At 41.1% G+C, this 23,318-nt stretch overlaps 2 protein-coding genes across 9 annotated transcripts in view; one reads left to right on the forward strand and one right to left on the reverse strand.

Moving 5' to 3' along the window:
• C7H12orf45 (chromosome 7 C12orf45 homolog) overlaps nucleotides 1–2,751 on the forward strand; it is a 28,598-nt gene extending 25,847 nt beyond the window's left edge. Inside the window, exon 5 of one of the 2 annotated variants that reach the window (XM_033950823.1) lies at nucleotides 405–2,750. In XM_033950823.1, the coding sequence (XP_033806714.1) occupies nucleotides 405–590 (186 nt within the window). In that variant the 3' untranslated portion in view covers nucleotides 591–2,750. Of the gene's footprint in view, nucleotides 1–404 lie in introns of both variants that reach the window. The other variant, XM_033950822.1, reaches the window with a different exon arrangement.
• A 2,317-nt stretch (nucleotides 2,752–5,068) lies between these two features.
• ALDH1L2 (aldehyde dehydrogenase 1 family member L2) overlaps nucleotides 5,069–23,318 on the reverse strand; it is a 116,588-nt gene continuing 98,338 nt past the window's right edge. For all 7 annotated transcript variants that reach the window (XM_033950812.1, XM_033950811.1, XM_033950815.1 and 4 more), the window contains 4 exons: nucleotides 16,577–16,742; nucleotides 13,225–13,330; nucleotides 11,968–12,167; nucleotides 5,069–7,908 (listed from right to left, as the gene is read on the reverse strand). In XM_033950812.1, the coding sequence (XP_033806703.1) occupies nucleotides 7,853–7,908; nucleotides 11,968–12,167; nucleotides 13,225–13,330; nucleotides 16,577–16,742 (528 nt within the window). In that variant the 3' untranslated portion in view covers nucleotides 5,069–7,852. The remainder of the gene's footprint in view (nucleotides 7,909–11,967; nucleotides 12,168–13,224; nucleotides 13,331–16,576; nucleotides 16,743–23,318) is intronic.

A 23,318-nucleotide genomic window follows, 5' to 3' on the forward strand; every position in this document is an offset into this window, starting at 1 on the left:
CCATTCCCCTGAAAATCAGCTCTCCTTGGCCCAGGGAGTATCAGAGAGTAAGAGAGGCAGTCCCTGACAACCCAAACAGCTGAAATTGTAGAATGCTTTGGATTTGAATAACACTGTTCACAAACTGATTTGTACCACTTCCTAAAACTGCCCACACTTTTACCATCAGTGTAGTTCTACACAGTTAGCACTGCATTACCAAGACTTGAATCTGAACCGCTTCTTGCCATGTTCCCATGCCCCAAAACACATCAGCAAAATGTTTTCAAAACGGTGGTGTATTTTTATGCTTTTGTTCTGCCATGGCTTTGAACAATTTGGGTAAAAGCAGTGTGTACATCAGATTAGTTTATCCATGCTGTCTTGTGGTGATCATTTTTTAATGGGTTATGTTCCCTATGCAGAATGTGGCTGTGATTGAACTGAACGAGTCCGATACCAGCAGTGATGAAGAGTCAAGCTCAGAAGACAGTTCACAGTCGGACAGCGATGTCTGCATCACTGATGAAGTGATGCAGAACAATATTCGACTGCCGAAGCAGAACGGGAAAGGAGGGAAGATAGAAATTCTGGAAAGTGAAAAGGATTGAATATACTTTCTGGTTTTTCATTTCTACATTTGTGTGCTACTTTGAACGTTTTTAAAATGCCTCTCTTACACGAGTAGCTTTTCCTTAGAAGCTAACTCAGGATGAATCCCGTTGTAGAGTTTTCTATTCTCTGCTTCCTGATGAGGGTTTCATTTAACAAACTAAGAAGTAAAGTTATTTATTTATATGGCCATTAAACAAGGAAGGAAAACCATGCATAAGCAAGGAGCACATTCAGCTTCTGTCCTGATATTTTATGTAGGAGTCAGGCCCATATTGAACCTTCCTTTTTGTCTTCAGGAAATATCCATGTCAGTACTCAGTCACTGGCTAGTTTAGATCTGGAGATTTGGCTGTGCCTGAAAGTTATGTGGGCGTATCTACAATCGCAAACCAGGCAGAGTTAGGACAGCCTTTTGTGTGGTCTTGTATGCCTAGTTAGCTTATGCAGGCGCCAACATTGAACAGCAGTGCTTGTATAACTCCCAGCTCTGCCTCTGAGCACTGACTGGCAAACGCTGTAGGAGCCACATTGGATTTCCAGCAGCACTATGCGGTTAAAGTTACCACTGAAAATCCAGAGATGGCCTGCTCACTGATCTAACTGAGCAGGGGCCTCTCCTGACAAGTTAAATCATTCCGATTGAATATCAACCCCATTATTTTCATCAGCCCCACTGGCATTGAATTGCATCTCCTCCTGGATGGATTTAATCAGATCAATTGGCAGCCTGAAGTTGAAAAGTGCAAAAAAAAGAAAAAAAGGACTAGTTTACTATAATGTTGCTGACAGTTAAACTGTTCTCCTTGTTCCATTTTTTTAAGACTGGCTTTGTATTTCAAATGCCAGATTGATAGCTATGGTTAAAAGTGGCTGTAGAATAATATCCCTACAGAATTGTTTCAGCCTTGTGTTTATTAGTTCATTTGATACACTGCTTTTCCTTACCAGATCTAAGTGGTTTACAACAAATATACAACATATCAAAGTTTAGAAACAGGAACTCCACTAAAGATAGGACAGACCTAACTAAGTCATTCCGAGAACTCAAACTTATTCACAACTATACCTGAAAGAAGTGCAAACTAAAGGCTTAGTTTTAATAAGTTTCAAGTTTGTTATTTATTTGATATACCACCTACCATTACGTCTAGGCGGTTTACAATAAATTTAATAAAAACATATCTGATAAAACAGGGGATTGAAAGATAACATTATTACTGGGACATAGATAATTTTCAAACTCTCGCTCTCATTCTGATAAATTCCACACACCACCACCTACATTGGAGGGTGGAGCTTTTCCCCTCATCGTATGACATATGGTCAGTCAAGTCAAGATCAACCACAGATTCTTCCAGGGGACTGATCAATGTGGTATTCGTGCTGATGCTGTAGATGTTGCTGGGGTTTTCCTCCCACTGCGCTGGGGAGCTCTGAGTTATGGGCAGATAGTGCTTCTGTGAAGAAATAGGGATGCAACAAGGCCTCTGTGGCCCAAATCCTCTGTTTGGATGGGTACACTAGGAAGTGCTTGAGCAGTTCCAGGGCTGGAGGAGATGCATCTGGTACAATATGTTCCAGTGGTATTGGGTGGGTTCTCCTTGAAGGAGATATTGTAATCAGGGAGTTCTGTGATTTCAGGCCAGATCTTCTCGTTTGCTAATTTACTAGTTAATAAAATGGGACCTGTGGTAAAGCAAGTTTATTTAAAATTTTTTATGCTGTTCAATCAAACTTCTGAGCGGTGTACAATAAAAAATAGTTTTCAGCAAAAATAGGGTTTGCATTTGACAATTAAAATCTACGTGACATACTCAGACAGAGATGGAAACATATGGAAAAAGGGATAGGAACTACAATATTTTGATAATAGAGAACAATTAAAGGAAAAAAAAACAACAGGGAAGGGAAAGATGATGCCTTCTGCTGGCGGCATGTGTTTAGCCCTTATAAGGGCAATAGTGCCTCTTATTAGATCTAACTCTGATTTGGAAAATAGCAGAAGACAGTAAGTTTTCCAGTTTATCAGTATATTTATTTTGCATTTCAACTGTGAAATGCCACTTTTTAAAAATGTTTCTTAAAGAAACAGAAAGCTGTACTGTACATCATTTTGGAACCACCTTTTGTATTTTAATAAAATATTGAAAACCTTTGCATATGAATTTATTTTTTGTAATCTTATTAAGAGCTGGTGGTATTCAGTAGAGAGTGACACCATGGGGACAAATTTTTCCCCGTCCCCGCGGGAACTAATTTTCCTACCACATCCCTCAGAGTTCTTTCTGTTCCTGCCCCATTCCTGCAAGCTCCATCCTCATCAGCACAAGCTTCAAACACTTTAAAATCATAAGTGTTCGAGGCTTGTGTGGTTAAGGCAGAGCTTACACGAATGGGGCAGGGTCAAAACTCATGGAGTCGGAATGGGGAAATTGAGTTCCTGTGGGGACGGGGATAAATTTGTCCCCGTACCATTCTCTAGTATTCAGATCCATCTGGCCATGCTATAAGTGTTTTCATTAAGCTCTTGATGTACTGGTACAAGAATCTGCATGACTCTAGTGTTTTACCTCAGATATAAAATGTTCACTTATGGGAGAAAACCTGTCCAAGAAAAGGTTAATTTGGCTTCCTTCCACTTCTCTTTATCCATCTCATCTACATCGACCTTACCTATAGCTGGCTTATGGATATCGGTACTCCTTGATCCAGCGAGCGAGAACTGCCTTTCAAGCCTCTGCTTGAGACCCCCAGGGCTCAAGCAGCCTCTCCTTTCCTGAACTCCTGTGGCGGGCATAAGAAGATAATTGGTCTATGGATGCAGAGCTATTTATTCTTCTCTCTAAATACAGTGCTGGAGATATTCTATGACCAATGACTGGCAGACAGATCCATCCTCTTAACTTTATATGTATGAGGGGATGCTGAAAAGTTCTCAACCAACTAACTTCTTAAATTTTGAGCGTTATTTTGCCATTGTAGCTGAAAAGAGTTATTTTATTTTGCAAAGTGCCAACTTGCAGAATCATAATACAATGTTTTGACATTGTTTCAGATCATTCATTGAACTATGTCAACAAACTGGAATTTTTCAAGTGTGGAACTCTAAGCTGTCATGAAGTTCTTATTCCTGCAGAAGAAAACGCCAAAGAAAATCCATGAATGTACAATGCCAGCATTGAATGACAAATGCCCATCATATTCCACGGTGAAAAAGTGGTATGTGAACTTTCAGTGTGGAGATTTTGAAACTGAAGATGCAGCAAAGTCAGGGAGGACTCAAATGATGTCAACTCTTGAAGTTGTTGACCATGTCCATGTCCTGATTTTGGCAGATTGGTGAATATCAGCTAAAACAATTCCTGAGCCATTACAGGTATCCAGGGAATCATCCAGGGAATCTGTTGAGTATATAATCTATAAGCTGCTGGGTATGCAGAAGCTGTCAGTCAAGTGGGTGCCCTAATGTTTGAATGCTGACCAGAAATGACGTTGAATGGACACTTCCCTAGTTGATTTTGCAGCATTTTTAGGAAGCTGGTGCCAACATTTTGAAATGACTAGTTACTGTTGATGAAACACACTTACACCACTGTGATCAAATAGTCCATGCAATGGCAGCACTCAGGTTCTCTGAGGCCAAGGAAATTCAAGCCCCAAAAGTCAGCAGGAAAGGTCATGACCACAGTGTTTTGGAATTAGGAAGGTGTTGTAATGACTATCTTCCAAGTTGGCCAGACAGTTAATGTAGAATATTAGTGTAACTTGTTGTTCCAATTAAAGGAAACATTGAAATAAAAAAAGGAGAGAGAAGCTGCAGAAAGGAAATTCTCTTTTTGCAAGATAATCACCTGCTCCCAAGGCTGGCAAAATGATGGATGTTTTGATGCAGTTGGGGTTTCATTGCATAGACCATCCACCCTACTCACCAGATCTTGCTCCATTTGACTATTTTCTGTTTCTAAACCTTAAAAAGAGTTTGAAAGGGTGACAGTTTTTGAGTGATTTGAAGGTGATTCATCAGCAGAGCAATATTTCAGTGACTAGACATTGCACTGGTTTTTGGAAGGGTTACAGACACTTCATACACAAATATGCCAAGTGTGTCGAACTTAGGGTGAATATGTGGAATAACTTGTAAGTTTCATCGTTCCACATCATTCCCTTCTTGGTTGGGCTGAGAACTTTTCAGCACCCCTTCGTAGATCAGAATAAGAGCTACTGAATGTTCTGGGTAACCATAAAGGATATGTTGTGCTGGCTTTGCTCTATATACACTATCATTTTAAAACAAGTTTTAAAAAAATATAATTGCACCACAATGTGCTGTTTTTGAAACTTCAAATCATTCTGGAATTGATTCACATACTTCTAGTACAAGCCTACTGTTGAGGTGATAGGCTCCGGAGTAAGCTAAGAGAATACTTTTTTATAGAAAGGGTGGTAGATGCATGGAACAGTCTCCTGGAAGAGGCGAGGGAGACAGAGACTGTGTCTGAATTCAAAAGGGCCTGGGATAGGCATGTAGGATCTCTCAGAGAGAGAAAGAGATTGGCCATTCAGCCTTTATCTGCCATCATCTTTCTATGTTTCTAACTTCATTCAGCATGTAAATCCCTCCTTACACGGTACACATACTAAGCTGCCTGGTCATTACTTGCCACGGTTGTTAAAATCTGAAAATGGTCAGTTGTATTGCAGCCTACTTAAGTCAAAATGCCATAGAAATGAGCATCAAAGATTAAAAACAAAATGTAAATGGGTCCAGCAGGTTCATTATAATAGGATATCATTTATTTATTGTTAGGTCATGGCAACTCGAATAAGAATAGTGACAATGGCATGTGAAGTTATAGCCCACTAATTTTAACACCCTCATGTTTTTGAAATGCTGTTTAAGGGAAACTAAGTGCAAAAGATACAAATAAAATTAAGACCATGTCACTCACTTAGCAATTTTTAGTTTACCATTGTACCTTACAATTTCAAAAATGGTACAAATACATAAAACAAGATAGTTTTACACCAGTCTGTACAGATTACAGCTTCCTTGAGGCAAAAAAGTAGAAAATATTTTTCATAATTCTTTATGCACACCTTTACACCGACGTTGAACTCTGTACATATTATACAAAGATCATACTAAGTGCACTTTATTGCATTGGATTTACAACTTGGCACCACAGTTTTCCTGTGTTTCTGAGGAGTAACAAAAGCAATTGTTTGGATCAATGTTTCATTGGTAAAAAAAAAAAAAAAGTGGTTTACAGTCTTTTTTCAGTATCTTAAGAACACAAAAGCTAAACAGCAAAAGTATCTCCTTGTGTAGAAAACACAGCATCTTGAATTTTAAGCTTACAATATGTCAGTATAATTCCCAAGATATTTTGGAAGTATCCATGTTTTCAAAGGATAGTGATGACTTAAAACCTTTCTTAAAATGACATCTTATCAAAATACAAAATACGATCCTCGTCTCTACTACTTTTTGGAATTTCTCCGTCTCATCATTCAAGGCAGCCGGGATTGGGTACATTTCTCCGATGGTCCATTTTGTGTGCTTTAAAATGTATTTTTCTTAAATGGCTGGACCCCGACGCTCCTAACACCTCACTGTGGCGATCTCAGATGATTCTGCTGTTGGCTTGGGAGCGCAGAGATGTTCCAGATCTTTCCACGGCTATCTAGGAGTCTTTCTGGAATGCCATGACTCAGGTGGCCAGAAGCCATGTTTTGAACTGCTGATTGTGATTCTTTATGCTTCAATTCTGTGTTGCTCTTTTCTGGGCTTGGTGCTGGGGACTTCGGTACTGTTGGGGGGGGGGGGGGGGGGGGTTGGGTGTGTGGGGGACAGTTCTGTATAATTTGTTTTTAGAGCACTGCTTGTTTGGCTGAATCTTTGTACCTGTGCTTTATTTGCTCTAATAAAAATCATTTCAACTTGACAGGTTGATAACTTGCCACATCACCGTACATTCCAGTACACCTCAAATAGTTGAATATTCACTCAAATTTCAATACTAATATGTCAAACATGGACTTATCTTCTGCTGTTGTTCTATATTATAGTCTTTAATTCTCTGAATCCGGTAAGTATGTTCCTGTTCAGAAATAATCCCGTGAATAAAAAAAACTAATGGTGATAAATCCTAAGCTCCATAAATTTTGCCACTATAAAAAGTCCACTAGCTGGTAAGTATCTTCCTGTTCAGAAACGATCCCATGAATAAAAATCTAATCATAAATCAAAAGGTCCATACGCTTCTTTACAACTATAAAAAGTCCGCTAGCTTCTTTAAACAAAATAACAACAGAACAGCACAAGCTATATACATGTTTGACATATTAATATTGAAATTTGAGTGGATATTCCACTATTTGAGGTGAACTGGATTGTACGGTGATAAGGCAAGTACTTGTTCATCATAACGTTGGGTGAAGATTTTGCACTTAAAATAACTTCTTATCAAAATACAAAATAATGTGTGTCATTGTAGAGATTTTGAGTCATTGCTATTCTTTGAATTGATGGTATACTTATTTTGGGGATAGTTTTTATTATATATTTCTCCTGTTATTTTGTTTTTGTATAGTTGAGTATCCATATATATGATCACCATGAGCCTTCAGATATCCTGGTACTATTAAATTCTGTGGGTGACTGACTTGCAGCTCTAGTTCTCCATCTAAAAAGCCACCCAAAATTTGGGCAGTAACAGATGTGTCAAAGTTTTGATGGCTGCACTTTTTGATGATGATGGTGTCTTACTCATATGTAAAGCGGGAAAACTAATAAAATTAATAAGAGTCAGATTGTTGCAGGTACTCTGTCTTCTTCTAGCTTGGCCAGGTTGTTGAGGGGATTAAGAAAATCCTGCCTGTGCAGCACTGCTCATTTGGGGGGGCTATTTTAGAAAATCGAGATTAAATGGCTCAGCTGTAACTGAAAATAATGGAACCTCAGAACAGACAGCAAGAGAGAATTCAGGACCGATTGCCCTTTCTGTCCATATCCTTACGAGAAAAACTATATTTAAAATGTTTTCAAGCAATGCCTGATGATTCAGTGTTCAAAAATATGTATAACCACTGCATAAAATGGTTATATCATAAAAAGATCTATTTAGGCATCTATTTTGCTTTTGTGTATTATCCATACAGCATACCCAGGGCATTGTGGATTTTCTTAAAACACTTAATGGAGTGAATATGGAAGATCTGGAGGTTCCATATGTGCTGTACATCTTCAGTTGCCATATTAATACTCTATAGTTACTGCTTTCGTTCTGAGGTATTCATGAAGTGCTTCTTCACCTAGGATTTCAAAGCAGAAAAATATTGGTCAGATGAAGCACTTTTGATACAAAAATCTGTAGCCCTTGTAGTTGGTCTTTGACTTCCAACTCTACAGTGTGAAATACTGAACTTATTGGTAATCATGTCACACTGATATAAAGCATTCTTAGATAGATTCACGAAAGAACAGTTAGTCAGATCAAAGGTCCATCAAGCCTAGTATCCTGTTCCCAGTAGTAGCCAATCAAGTTTACAAGAACCAGACAAGATCCCAAAAAGTAGATTGATTCCATGCTGCCTACCCTCAAGGCTAAGCAGTGGCTTTGTCCAAGTCTGTCATGTTAAAAATGATTTATGGACTTTATTGCCAGGAACTTTGCATATCTATTTTTTAAACCCAGTTATTCTGCTTTTACCACATCGTCTGTTCACTTCTATGACCATTGGGCTAGTATACTAACATGACTATCAAACAAAGGCTCCCAACAATTGCCAATTATCAGATACCCTCCATTCCATCCATATACAAAATGGAAAAAAAAGAACGTAAGAATTGCTGCTGCTGGGTCAGACCAATGGTCCATTGTGCCCAGCAGTCCGCTCACGCTGCGACCCTTAGGTCAAAGACCAGTACCTTAACTGAGTCTAGCCTTACCTGCGTACGTTCTGGTTCAGCAGGAACTTATCTAACCTTGTCTTGAATCCCTGGAGGGTGCTTTTCCCTAAAACAGCCTCCGGAAGATTGTTCCAGTTTTCTACCACTCTCTGGGTGAAGAAGAACTTCCTTATGTTTGGACAGAATCTATCCCCTTTTAACTTTAGAGAGTGCCCTCTCGTTCTCCCTACCTTGGACCTGTCTTTATCTACTAACTCTATTCCCTTCATTATCTTGAATGTTTCGATCATGTCCCCTCTCAATTTCCTCTTTTCAAGGGAAAAGAGGCCTAGTTTCTCTAGCCTCTCACTGTATGCCAACTCCTCCAGTCCCTTAACCTCAGAGATACACCAACATTTCAAATGACACCACTATGTTTATCTTAAATAACAATTACAAGTAATTATTATTTGTGGAGGGTTTTTTTTAGACCTATGATGGAGTGTGTCTAACCCCGTGGTATTTGGGGTGTTGGTGTATCTCTGAGGTCTTTTTTTTTCTCCATGTTTTGACATTTTGTATATGGATGGAATGGAGGGGTCTTACTGATAATTGTTGGGAGCCTTTATTTGATATACAGTAATAGTGTTGCTACCTTGTGCCCTGCCCCGTTCAAGTTTATTAAAAATTTGTTGAACACACAATGTCAAATACTTCAATGCGTATGACAATTTAAAATTAGGAAACAAACAATAAAACAACTTTATACAAATAAACATACAGTTTATACGTATAAATAATTACCAGTACAAAAGGAAAGTGAAGGTGAACTACAATCTTTAAAGAAAATAGAGATACATTTAGGGAAAAAACAACTGGAGGGTAATAGAAATTAATCTTGAAAGCATAGCTAAATGTGGGAAAGAGGTAAAGGAGATTACGACCTATACGTGCAGTCTGATTAAAATTAAGTATTAGAGCATCTGGAGGGCATCTGTATGTGCAATTGTGACACGATGATGTCACACGCATATGTGCATGCGTGTGACATCATAACGGCTCATCTGAGCGTGCGCAGATGCCCTCCAGGTGCATCCCCGAATTCCACAGTTTTCAAAACCCAGACAGTGTCAGGTTTTGAAAAGCATGCTGGACGCCTGGACAGTCCTCTAAAAAGAGGACATGTCCGGGTAAATCTGTACATCTGGTAACCCTATCCAAGAGGTTCCTGTTAAACAGCAGGGAATCGGAATGATTTGTGATGACACTGACTGATTTTCAACTCCGGTCCCTGTGTCTAGGACACTTCTGGTTTTCAATGTAAGCAAGTTCTTGGACAACATGAGCACAGATATTCAGTGCTCTACCACTTTAGTTTGTGCTGCTGCTGTTAATGCACATTATTTTACTGCAGAGCTCATTTTATGCAGTACAAACTAGAAAGTAATGATGTACTGTACATTAATGGCTATTGTAATAGTATACTGTATATCAGGTATGTGAGCAATCAAAATGTTTAGTGTGTGTGTGTGTGCCCTCAAGTCAAAGATGACTTCTGGCAACTACACTGAGTGATCCCTATCCATAGGAGCCAGCTCTGCGGGTGCTTGAAAACCCCTAATATTGAGAAAACTCTGTATCCAGGGTGGGATGGGTGGGATTTCTGTTCCCGCGCAACTCTCTACTGTATATCAGGTACGTGAGCAATCAAAATGTTTAGTGTGTGTGTGCCCTCAAGTCAAAGATGACTTCTGGCAACTACATTGAGTGATCCCTATCCATAGGAGCCAGCTCTGCGGGTGCTTGAGAACCCCTAATATTGAGAAAACTCTGTATCCAGGGAAGGGTAATTCAGGGTGGATTAAAATCAATGATTTAAAACATCGGATTTTTTAAATTCTTTTTTGAGGGAAAATCTATGCAAAGATAGTTTTCTATTTAAGATACATTATAGTTCAAAAGTTAATCATGATGAAATAAGGATTACTTTTTAATTATGTAGCACGAGGCTGTATAGCAGGGCTGCCCAAGTCCGGTCCTCAAGATCTAGTGGCAGGCCAGGTTTTCTGGATATCCACAATGAACATGCATGAGAAAGATTTGCATACCAAGAAGGCAGTGCAGGCAAATCTCTCTCATGCATAATCCTTGTGGATATCCAGAAAACCTGGCCTGCCAGTAGATCTCGAGGACCGGACTTGGGCAGCCCTGCTGTATAGTCATGCAATGTTTACATTTTTTGATAAATGAATTTGATTATTCCATTCATAATGTCAAGGGCAATTTTTCTATCTGGAGGATATTATCACAGATGCTTGGTTTTGCACTTCTCAAAACTGTGAATTCGTGTCTGCAGAGATAACATGCTTCTTTTTCACAGGAAAAATGCTATAAAATATACAAAGTTGAGAAAAAGACCTTAGCCCTTTTGTTCATTTGCAAATTGATGCACACAGAATCAACCCCATACCTCTTAAATGCTAAGTTTATATATCTGCATAAAGAGTTAAGTGTGAAGAGGAAGGAGCAAGCAGTAAAATGAAAGTAAAATCTTTTGAGCCAAATACTCCACAAGTCTTGGAATCTTTGTGTGTATAGCCTGAAGTTTATCATATTTTCTCCTTGGAAGAGAAAGCCTATAATGGCAGTAAGCTATAAAAGAGACCTAGTTTGAGAATATTTTTATGAAGTTCCTCTACATGTGGGTAAGGCAGGCATGCGTGCAAAATGCAAACACTGCAACAAAGAAATACAAGGCCTGGTAGCCCGAATGAAACAACATCATGAGAAGTCTTTGATGAAGATGACAAAAGGAACATGTTTGAACAGGCAGGATCTTCAGGTTAGTAAATGTTTTGATTTCATCATATTTTTTTAAAGGCTGCCTTGAGGTATTGTTATATTTGTTATTGCATGTTATCGTCATTTTGATACAGTTATGAAGAAATAAAGAGTTGAGCATGGCTACACTCAACACCATATGTTGGCCACCCATTAAACTGGTCTTACGGGCATGGGAATTTGAAGTTCCTGTTCATAATTTGTCTAGACTAAAGGAGGTACCGGATCATCCAGTACCAAAAAATTGGTAGTGTACCTATACTAGCAGTAAGTCCACATGAGCACAATAGCCAGTGTAAATGTCCATGTCTACTGTAACTGCTGTCAGTTATAAGCATAACTCATAGTAAACTTAGGCATCCCCCTGACCTGCCCATACCCTTCCCAGGTCAACACACCTTTGCAGTTGCAAGCTATTGTGCATGCTGAATTTATACAACACTGACTAATGGCAGCCATGCATATTATTGCAAAGTACTATCAATTAACACCAATTATAGCAAGTTGCTGGTTGTCAGTCAATTAGCAGCTAATTTACCAATTAAGTTATGCGTATGGCTGGCACTATTCTATAAATTAATTGTGCAAAGAGTCTTGAATATAAGGTACAAACTAGTCTGGTGACTAAAGCAAATACGTACCTAAATCTTTACCAAATCCTGATTGTTTGAATCCACCAAATGGTGCTGCAACATCAGTCTTGTTATATGTATTAATAAAAACCGTTCCAGCTTCTAGTTTTTCACTAACATACATAGCCTTGTTGATGTCCTTTGTGAAAACTCCAGAAGCTAAACCATATTCAGTGTTGTTTGCTCGCTGCAATACTCCATCAATATCTCTGTAAAATAAAAATGTGCATGAGCAACACCATTTACTCAGGAAAATTGTTGCAATGGGGTTAATGGTATTCTGAAGACACTCTTCTTTTGTCATTCTGAAATATCAGTCATTACAGCTCATTAGAGGCCAACAAAAAGCAGTAGTTTTGGTTACAACTGAAACCATATCCTTGGTCAAAATCAACAGCTGTTTTTTTGGCCATAACTGAAGCCAAAACCAAAAGTCATGCGTACCCCCCCCCCCCCCCCCCCCCGCACTCCTCTCAGCAGATAATAGATGCCTTTGAGGCACCTCCCCCCGAGACATTGGAACATCAAGAGGCCTACCCCAGGCCTACGTTAACAAGCCCTGGTTGTCTAGTGGCCTCTTTGGGGGCAGGAAAGAATCTCACTCTTTTCTGCCCACTGTTCTGCCTGTTGCTGCGACTATAAAATGGCTGCTGAGATTACCACGGGAAGTCCCACAGCCATAATGAGATTGGCTTTGACATAAGCAAGAACAAAACCTGAACCTGAATTTTGGATCAGTTTTGGTGCCAAATCCGAAACCATGCTCACGACCTCCCTTCCCCAACTTCCACCCCCCACCCCACCCCACCCATACCTCTTTAAATTTTTACCAGTGTGAGCAACTTCTCTGGCATGCTGCTAACCCTGGCCTAGCTCCCCTTTGAAATCATTTCCAGGTTGCAGGGCCAGGAAGTGATGTCAGAGGGAAAGCCAACACTGGCACGAGCAGCAGACCGGAGGGGAAGATTTAAAGAGGTATAGGGGAAGGGAGGGTATGAGTGTGGCGGGGTGGACGGGGGTGGGTGGGGTGGAGAGGAGGCCATTGGGGTGGGGGGCCTCCTATCCTCACTATTTAAAATTATCATAAAAACGAGAATGGTAACTGCCAGGTGTAATACTTCTCCTGAGCCATGCATGAGTTATTCCCAGTCAAATTTCAGTACATAAGAAGATCTGTAGCTATTAATACATGGAATAACGTAGACATATAGTACACTCAAATGTCTGAAATAAACTTAGGGAACTTAAATAGAGGCTAAAACATACCCATCCTTAAACTTAGAAATAACCATAATAGGGCCAAAGGATTCTTCCTGAGCGAGGTACATGTGGTCTTCAACATCTGTAAAGACTGTTGGTTCCATGAAGAAGCCTGTAGATAAGGGTGAGATCTTTTCACTGAACTGTTTTAATATAATTCTGATTAACAGAAGTCATACTACTATTAATTATTTCTATAGCGCTACTAGAAACACGCAGCGCTTCAGAGTCACAAAGAGTGAGAAAACAGTCCCTGCTCAAAAGAGCTTACAATCTAAACAGTCAAGACAGACAAACAGGATGTCATGGATACAGTTAAGGGGAACGGTTAATCTGCTGGCTGGGTTGGAGGGTAGCCAGAAGTACAGGACAATCAAGCCATTGTGACATCACTGATGAGGTTGGCTCTTATTGGTGGAATGAGGCATTATGATATCACAATCTCAGCTCTGCTTCCCAAAGACAATCAGGATGTCATGGATACAGTTAAGGGGAACGATTAATCTGCTGGCTGGGTTGGAGGGTAGCCGGAAGTACAGGACAATCAAGCCATTGTGACATCACTGATGCGGTTGGCTCTTATTGGTGGAATGAGGCATTATGATATCACAATCTCAGCTCTGCTTCTCAAAGACAAACAGGATGTCATGGATACAGTTAAGGGGAATGGTTAGTGGGCTGGGTTGGAGGGCAGAGGAGTAGGGTTAAGGATTGAAAGCTATATCAAAAGGTGGGTTTTCAGTCTGCTTTTAAACAAGGGAAGGGAAGGGAACTGAGACAAACTTGGGTAATTTATTCCAGGCACAAGGGGCAGCTAGATGAAAGGAACAAAGTCTGGAATTGGCAGTGGAGGAGAAGGGTAATGCTAAGAGTGACTCATCTGAGGAATGGAGTTCTCTGGGAGGTATATAAGTGATGAGAGATATTGAGGGGTAGCAGAATGAACACACTTGTAGGTCAGCAATAAGATCTTGAACTGTATGCGATGGCAGATAGGGAGCCAGTGAAGTAAGGAGAGGGATGACATGAGCGTAACGAGGTTGGAAGTAGATGAATGGCACAGCAGAGTTTTGCACAGATTGCAAGGGGGAGAAGCGACACTGAGGGATACGTTAGGAGTAGATTGCAGTAATCTAAGTACACATTAATCTTGGTGTTTGCGGAAACACGACTGATGAGAAAAAAAACTTTGTTATAACTACAGAGAAAAAAAGAAAGAAGAACTGATAACGGGTATTACATTAAGAGGTTTTCAATATGTTTTGAATGGTACAAGATTAATCTGGAAACTTGATCAACATCAGAAGATGGAGTATGAATTTTGCACAAGTGAATTTGGTGATATGTTATGAAGTGGGAAGAGGTTCTCTGTTGGTGTGATTTTGTATGTTTAGACTTATATGTAGGAATTTGTATTTATTTATGAATGGGTGATGATGATTATGAAGAAGATATATGAGTAAAAAATTACTTATAAAATTGTATTTATAATTCTTAATAGCTTCTTTGGAAGAGAATTGTTTAATTAGTTTTGGGCTATTGATAAGAGAAAATGGTTCCATATTGAAAGTATTTTGTTATGCATATTTGAAAGGGGTATCCTGAAAATGTGACTGGTTGAGTGTGCCCCCAGGACTGGGTTGAGAACCACTGATTTAACGTAACGTGGCTGAACCACAGCTGAACGTTGTCCTCAGTATTTACACATGTTTCAAGTTTATTAAAAATATGATATATCGCCTAACATACTTCTAGGTGGTTTTACATTGTAAAATAATCAGTTAAATCCCTAAAAAGGAAGGTAACAAACATGAGACTAACAAGAGTAACTGGAACAAGAGGGTTGAATGTAAGAATCCATCTTAAAAAAGTAAAGTACACTTCTTCCTCCGTATCCACGTGGGTTAGGTGCTGAGCCGGACCGCGAAATGTGAAAAACCGCAAATAACATTTTGGCTGGCTCTGACACCCCCCCACCTCCCTCCTGTGTCCCCGGAACCTTACCTGGTGGTCTAGTGGTGAAGTGGGGCAGAAGCGATCTTCCTATGCTCCTGCCATGTGCAGAGCCATCACCAAAATGGCTGCCGTGAGTTCCCATTGTAGTCTTGAGACTACAACGAGATCTCACGGCAGCCATTTTGGTGACGGCTCTGCACGGGGCAGGAACATAGGAAGATCGCTCCTGCCCCACTTCACCGCTAGACCACCAGGTAAGGTTCCAGGCCGGCTCAGATGGCTAAAAAATAGCCTAAAAAAAGGAAATTCTTTAAAAAAAAAAAAAAATTGCGAATAACCGAATCCGCAGATACTGAAACCGTGGATTCAGAGGGAAAAGTGTAATCCAAAGAAGGGAAAATATGAAGGGGAGGAGTAATCTCATCTGAAAACCAGAGCAGGGAGTAGTCAGGATACTGAAGCAGGAAAGATTTCAAAATTAAAGGCATCCTTAAAGAGGAATGTTTTCAGTTTTCCTTTAAATTTTTCAAGAGAGATTTTGTTACGTAGTTTGATAGGCAATGAGTTCCAAACGGTCGGTGTGGTACCTGCATGTTAACAATCAATGTTAATGCACTTTAGTACGTTGACCCCCCTAAATTTTGCCTAATGGTCCATCAATGCCTCCCTTTCCTCCGTCCATTTAAAGGTTTCTTAACGTTTTGCTGACAGGATCAATAAACCCAGACTCCTAAGTGTTGGCACGACTGGCATAAAACAGTACACTGAAGACAAACATCCTTTTACACTTCCATAGTACAGACCGCCTAGAACTCCAATAATCGAGCATTCGGTAGGATATAAGATTACATATAACAACAATATATTTTTCTTCTCACGGTGTGCATTTTGGGCCCGATTCTATAAATGGCGCCTAGCAGCACCTACATTGTAGATACCACTCGGCACAGCTGTCAATCAACCACACGGCGCTGTTTATAGAATCATGCCTAGCGGTGCCTAAGTGGACCTAGGCAGTGCTAGACATTCTAGTGGTAGGCACCGATATATTAGGCCAGGCCTAATTTACCAGCACCTATCTAGTATGCCTAGTGATGCCTAAGTAAACCATGCCTATTCTCTGCCCTTAACCATGCCTACTTTTCAGGAAGGCATCATTAGACAGTAGAGGACACTTCCACTTAGGAATCGTTAGGTGTTCTAAGAGTGGTGCTAAACTCAAATTGCTTAATTAATTTTATTTTTTTTGATTGTCTGAAAAGTGGTGTGGTCAATTACCACACCAATTAAACCAATTTGGCACGGATTCCAAAGATAGGTGTCGCTGGGTGCCACCAATTGGGGCACCTAGCAGCGTCTAATACAGATGCCCTATACAGAATCAGGCCCTCTCTGTATTTACCAGCTCTGGGTACTTGTCTTCCTCCATACACCAGCGTGGCTCCTTCTTTCACGCCAGTCTCGCAGTATTCCAGCAGTTTTTCCAGGTGTGCCTTGTGGTTCTGTGGGCCATGATCCGTGGATCTGTCTAGAGGGTCACCAATTTTCATCTTTTTGATTTCGTCTACCTAAAAGATTGCCAAGTTTACAGTTAAACATTAGCAGAAAATGCAAAATACAGTGATATCTCCTCTAAATGTCTTTAAGACCTGGAAGAGATTCAATATTTGTATTGCTTTGTTTGGCATTTTTTCTACAATGATTTTATACATTTGTAACTAAAGCTCTGGATCAGGTTCCAGTACAATATGTACAGTATATTATAACTTTCAGAAATAAAAATGGCAATAGTTGAACAGTAAATCTTTTTTATTTTTGATGTGTGTGTGTATAAAAGACCTCTTATGAAATCAGGTCATTCCTAAATGTACAGGTGGTACAAGGTGGCATGCACTTGTAGAGTAGGAGGCGACTGGATGCAACATGGGTGGAGTCTAGGGTTACCAGATGTCTGGGAAAACCTGGACATGTCCTCTTTTTAGACTTTCCAAAACCCGGCATTTGTCCTGGTTTTAGAAAGCCCTGACAAGCTCCGGCCACATCTGGAGGGCCTCTGAGCATGGGCGGATGACGTCACACATGTCCGTGCATGCTCCAGGGTCTCCAGACACGGCCAGAGCTTGTCGGGGAAAAGAGGAAGCTTTGTAGGGGCGGGGCTGGGGGCAAAATGCGGCAGGTCTGGAGGCAGAACTGGAACAGGGTGAGGTCATGTGTCTGGGGTTTTCCAGACTAAATATGGTAACCCTAGTGGAGTCAATGTACACCCACACTTATGTGCTAACATTTAGGCCTCCTCATCAGCAGGTTATTTATTTATTAACTGCCTTTATGAAGAGATTCACCCAAGGTGGTGAGCCCCCACAATCTTGGTGCTTTCTCTCCAGAATTTGAGCTTCTACATAAGTTATAAAGACACTTAGGTATCTATAAGCACTTTCCTGTTCTATTAACCTAGGTGCTCTCGTATTACTCTCTATCCTCATTGGAGTAGTAAGGGGGGCAGAGCACCCTAGGAGCTGTCTTGGCGTGGGCACTGGCTCTCTCCTTTCCCTCCTGGAGATGGGGGGGGGGGGGAAGTCACTTAAATGCATTCCTTCCACTATACCTCTTCTAATCTTTGCCGGCCTGTGAGCAGGAACTCCTTCCTGCTGCTCCTGCTAGCTTTAGCCTTCCCTATGATGTTGCTTCCTGTTAGCAGGACCAGGAGGCCATATCAGAGGGCTGGCTCAGCTGGCTCAAGCAGCAGGTAGGAGACCCTGTTTGTTGCTGGTGAAGAAAAGAAGAGGTACGGGGGGAAAATGCTTCTAAGAGACGCCCCATTCCACCGCAGGGGGGTGTCAGGTGCTGGGCGCCTCCACCCCGGATGCAAGCTTCCCTCGCAAGCTCCTCAAATTTGGAACTCACTCCCACTTAATATAAGAGAAGAAAAATTACTGAGCAAGTTTAAAAGTCTCCTAAAGAGTTGGTTATTTAAGGACGCTTTCTAATGGATTAATTCTAAGTTACAATAGACTAGGAAGACGATCTAGTAAAATCAAGCAGGTATTTGTTCCCCAACTTTTTGTGTCATTAGACCTTCCTTTTTTGTTTATTATTTTTTTTTTTTTAGAATTGTATTTAAGCCAATTGTTGTCGGCTCCTATTTCCCTAAATGTATTATTGTAATTAGTATTAATTGTTATGTTTGTTTGTTTTTTATTTTAACCTAACTCTTAACTTATGTAAATCGCGTTGGATTTGGAGTATGCGAGTAAATCAAAGAATTTAAATAAACTTGAAACTATGCCACTAATCTTCTTCATTAAAGGTAAGCACCACTGTGTGTGTCTATTTTAGAATAATTACTTCTACAAAAGCAATATCACCACATATATTTCTTCATTAAATCTTGCTAAATCCTCAGAAGTGCTACTCATGAGCTGTGTTTGTGCTACATAAGATTCTCCGCACTCAGTTCCTCATTTGATCAAGCAATTCTTTAACTCTCTTCTATTATTATTCACATATACTTGTTTATCAATTTTTTTCAGTTATTGTTTGCATAAACTTATCTTTCAATTTATGAAACAATTTAATATAAGCTCATATCAGACTTTATACACAGCGTCGAGTGGGGACATGCAGTGGCACAGTAAGGGAGGGTGAGGGGGGGCGGATCTGCCCCTGGCGTCATATTGCTCGGGGAGCCGGCATCCCTCCTCCCTGCCCACCCCCCATTCCCTTCCCCTGTACCTTTTTAACTTTGGCATGAGCAGCCACCCACTTGCTGCCCGCATCAGCTTCGGCGCTCTCTCTGTCACTTCTGGGACTTGTGCCTAGGAAGTGACATCAGAGAAAGCACTGAAGCCAACGTGGGCAGTAAGTTGGTGGCTACTCAAACCAAAGTTAAAAAGGTACGTAGAAGGGTTGCGCGCACGCGGCAGGGGGGGCAGGGAAAAGGGGAGGGGAGGGCACCGCTCACCCTCGCTATGCCACTGGGGACCTGTTTCGCCTGTCAGTTATATCAAGGAAGCCCCCCCCCAACGTTTCACTCACTACCACCCCGACTGCGCTTTGCTTTTTTGCTGTGCCGTATTGCCACAGCGTTTAAGTAGCGCCATGGTGTTAAATATCTCAAAATCTGTGGTGAAAAAAGCTTTTGCTGATTACGAGGTAGCTGAAAGTTACATTGATGAATTTGCTAAGAGGATATCTGATGGAAATTTAGGTCCTGAATAAATTTACAGTGCTGATGAAACAACTCTCTACTGACATTATGTTCCTAGAAAACACTGGCAACAGCTGATGAACTAGCACCGTCTGGGTTTAAGGACACAAAGGACAGTGTAACTAACTGTTCTTGCATTTGCCAACAGCGGGCACACAGTAATTAAAGTCTTGCACTGTAACTATGACAAATTCAACCTGTAAACTGTATATTATGCCTATTGGTATTTGATCCCTAGTGTGTGTCAAGGTTAGGATAAAACTTGTATTGGAAAAACTTGCACTGTAAGGATAACTATGACAAATTGCAACCCGTAAACTGTGTATTTGGCCCCTAATGTGTGTCATGTTAGGATAAAACTTGTACTGTAATTATGACAAATCATAACCTCTTAACTGAATATTATGTATGTTTAACCTGTAACCCATTCTGAGCTCTTTGGGGAAAACGGGATAGAAAACAAAATAAATGGTCAAACTAAAATATCAGTAGCATCACTAGGGTTACCAGACGTCCGGATTTCCCCAGACATGTCCGAGGATCCGGACAGCTTTTCAAAACCCGGCACTTTATAATAATAATAATAAAAATAACTTTATTCTTCTATACCGCCACAGTCGAAAGACTTCTAGGCAGTTCACATCGAAGAAGGCTGGACAATGTCCATGATATTGAAAATTTTTCAAGTGATGTTGTATTATATTTGGTTGATATTTACTGTACACTTGATGTAAGTTTAAAAATGAATAAATAAATTAAAAAAAAAAAAAAAAAGAAGAAGGCTGGACAATCAGCGAATTACAGAATGCAAGAAGTGAGGGTACAATTTATTACATAAGGAAAAGATAAATGGACAGCATATTACATCAAGATTGACAGAGGGAAAATATAATTTAGTAAGTAGTGAGGCTTCTGTTTAGGAGATGAATTTGTCAAATAATACGGTTTTAATTGCTTTCCGGAATGCGCCGTAGGTCAGCCTGGTTCCATTACTGTAATTTCCCAGCCAGGGCTGCTGTTTGCTTGCTTGGAACATGAAGGACCTGTCCAAAAAGGATTTGTATTTGCAGCTTGTGATCTTTGGGTATGTAAATACGTTACGGTTTCTGGTTGGTTGTGTGGGGTTGTGTAATATGAAATGTGGTAGTAGGTAAGAAGGCGCTAGTCAGGGTTTTGAAAAGCTTGGAACAAATCATTGTCGGGCAGGAGGGCATCCGCGCATGCACTGTGATATTCAGCCTATGCCTGCTAGGTATGTCCCCAGAGCAGTGCACAGCTCAAGAGTAGACACTCCACAAACAGCTCAATTTAAACCTCAAACTGAACATTTTGATGACTTTCCTTCTTTGGCCCCTAGAGGAAGCGGGAGAGCAGATTTGCCTGTTTTCTCTCCCCCCCCCCCCCCCCCCAGCTCTAGTTTAGCTCCCAGCAGTCATCTGCAGGTTGGAAGTAGAAACAGCTGGAAAACCTGTTCACCGGAGGGTTTGGGGCTTGGCTGCAGGCTATTACACCAGAGAGTAGAACAGCTAGAGAGGCAGAAGGAGAAGCAGCAGCAACCAAGAAGGCAGGGTGACTCAGGGTCGAGAGCTCAGGATGGCAGTGAGCAGCTGGAAGGTATGGAGCTAACTGAGGCTGGTCTGGAGCCACCCGACCTAATGCCTCAAGATTTCCAAGATATGGAACTGGAGCCTTATGCTGAGCCCCAGAATAGAGTCCTGCCAATGGAGATTTGCTGGACTGGAGGCAAGTAATTCAGATTGCCTAAATGCTTAACTTGGACACTGCTTAACTGAGCTGACTGAATGGTTTTTTTTTGTGGTAACCCTGAAGAAGGTGTGGTTCTTCTTTGACACAACTTCCTGTTTCTGGTTGCATCAGAGAAGAAGATTCAAGCAGCCGCACATGACTTGTTGAAAGGCTCATGCCATTTGGAGGCAAGAAAAATGAAAATTGCCATGAAGGTGAAGGTGAGGGGAAGGGAAGGGAGGGAGGGAGGGAGATGCCTGGATGGCAGCAATCAGAAGGAAGGAGGGAGGGGGCTGCTGGACCATGCAATCAGTGACTGCGCGCATTCTCTCACTTCACTGCAGAGACAAGGCCATTCACCGCTCCACAGGCCGGTGAATGGCCTTGTCCCCATACCCGTTGCGACCACTTTTTTTTCTCTTCCTGTTTTGGCGGGTTACCCGCAGCTAGCCGTGGATAACAGCCACTGTGTCATTCTCTAGTCTGGATTTCGCAGGACATGGCCTCCTTTTTGAGGACATGTTCAGGGGTCCGGATGGCTTTTCAAAACCCGGCACTTTGTCCAAGTTTTGAAAAGCTTCTAGCAACGAGCAGTGATGTCACACAAATGCATGTGATGTCATTGCATCATACCAGTGCATGCACAGATTCCATCCTGATGAGAAAACAGGTTGAGGGGGTGAGGCTGGGGCAGAACAGGGCGTGGTCAGGCAGAATGGAGTGGGCTTGGGGGCGGGGGTCTAGATTTTCATTTACAAAAATCTGGTAACTCTAAGTAACTGGATTCAAAGGCCCATGATTTCAGTGTTCTAGAACAGTGGTTCCCAACCATGTCCTGGAGGACCACCAGGCCAATCGGGTTTTCAGGGTAGCCCTAATGAATATGCATGGAGCAGGTTTGCATGCCTTTCACTTTCATTATATGCAAATCTCTCTCATTTATATTTATTAGGGCTATCCTGAAAACCCGATTGGCCTGGTGGTCCTCCAGGACAGGGTTGGGAACCACTGTTCTAGAAGGAGCTGTGGCACATGACCCCTTACCCAGGACCATTATTTCAATGACTACAGGAGGATAGAATAAAGGAGAAATATCCCTGGGTAATTGTGAATGAAGTCTCATGGCAATAGGGTCCCTGCCACAATTCCAGTTGAGATTTAGACCCAAAGGAGCAGTGACTATTGCCATAACAGAACACCATATTTCAGCAATAAAAGGAAAAATGTTGCCAGAGGCAAAGAGGCTCAGGCCAGATTCTCTAATATCACTGATAAAATCTGACAGATCAAAGAACTGTGAATGAAAATGAGGTTTATGGAGGTTCGCTAAATTTAGATGAGATCTGTTGCTGGTGATAGCGATTGGCACATGTGTAAAATAGTCCATGGAAAGAGGCGTGGGTGGATAAAGGGCGGAGAACTACCAGCAAAGGCTACGTCATTGAGTCAATCATAGGAGGGGAAGGGAGGGGAGGTACAATCATCGGCTTTCAACAAGCGCGTATAAGACACGCCTTTTAATATACGCCTCTAATACACACGCTCGAAACGCATGCTTTGGAGATTTTTTGCCCTTCACTATATTGCTATAATTTCTGTGAACAGTGTGTTTAAAAATTTTTTTTCACTTTCATTGATCACCTTATAATACCCTAATATGTAAATATCTAAATAATAACTTCACAATCTGGTAAGTGCTTAATAGTGAACGCCCAGACCCACAACTATAACCCAGTGAAAAGTCATGGAGTAGCTGTGTATAGAGACCACCATAGCTTGTTCACAGTCTCTCCCACCAATACCATAGAACATTAGTTCTAACAACACCAATCACTTCTCAATGAGAAGCAAAAATAACTTATCTTGGTATATGGTGGAATATGGCCATTACAGCTGCTCCAGGCACCTCTTTGATCACTTCAACTGAATTGATGCATTTTCACCGACCCCCCCCAACCTAGGTTTCACCGGTTGGCTTCTTCAGGAGGGGTGCTACAAACACAAAGTGATCCTAATCATACACCCAATACAACCCACAACATTCTATGTTCACCAACGCTCAAACTCATACACTTATAAAGACTATTATCATACTCATAATACAGCTTTCAATTCTTGCCTGCGGCTTACCGGGAAGAAAACTCCGTCCAGCATATAGAACACTACTGGCGTCGCGTTACACACCAGCAGG

Source organism: Geotrypetes seraphini, chromosome 7, assembly GCF_902459505.1.
Source record: "Geotrypetes seraphini chromosome 7, aGeoSer1.1, whole genome shotgun sequence".
In the NCBI taxonomy this organism is placed as follows: Eukaryota; Metazoa; Chordata; class Amphibia; order Gymnophiona; family Dermophiidae; genus Geotrypetes; species Geotrypetes seraphini.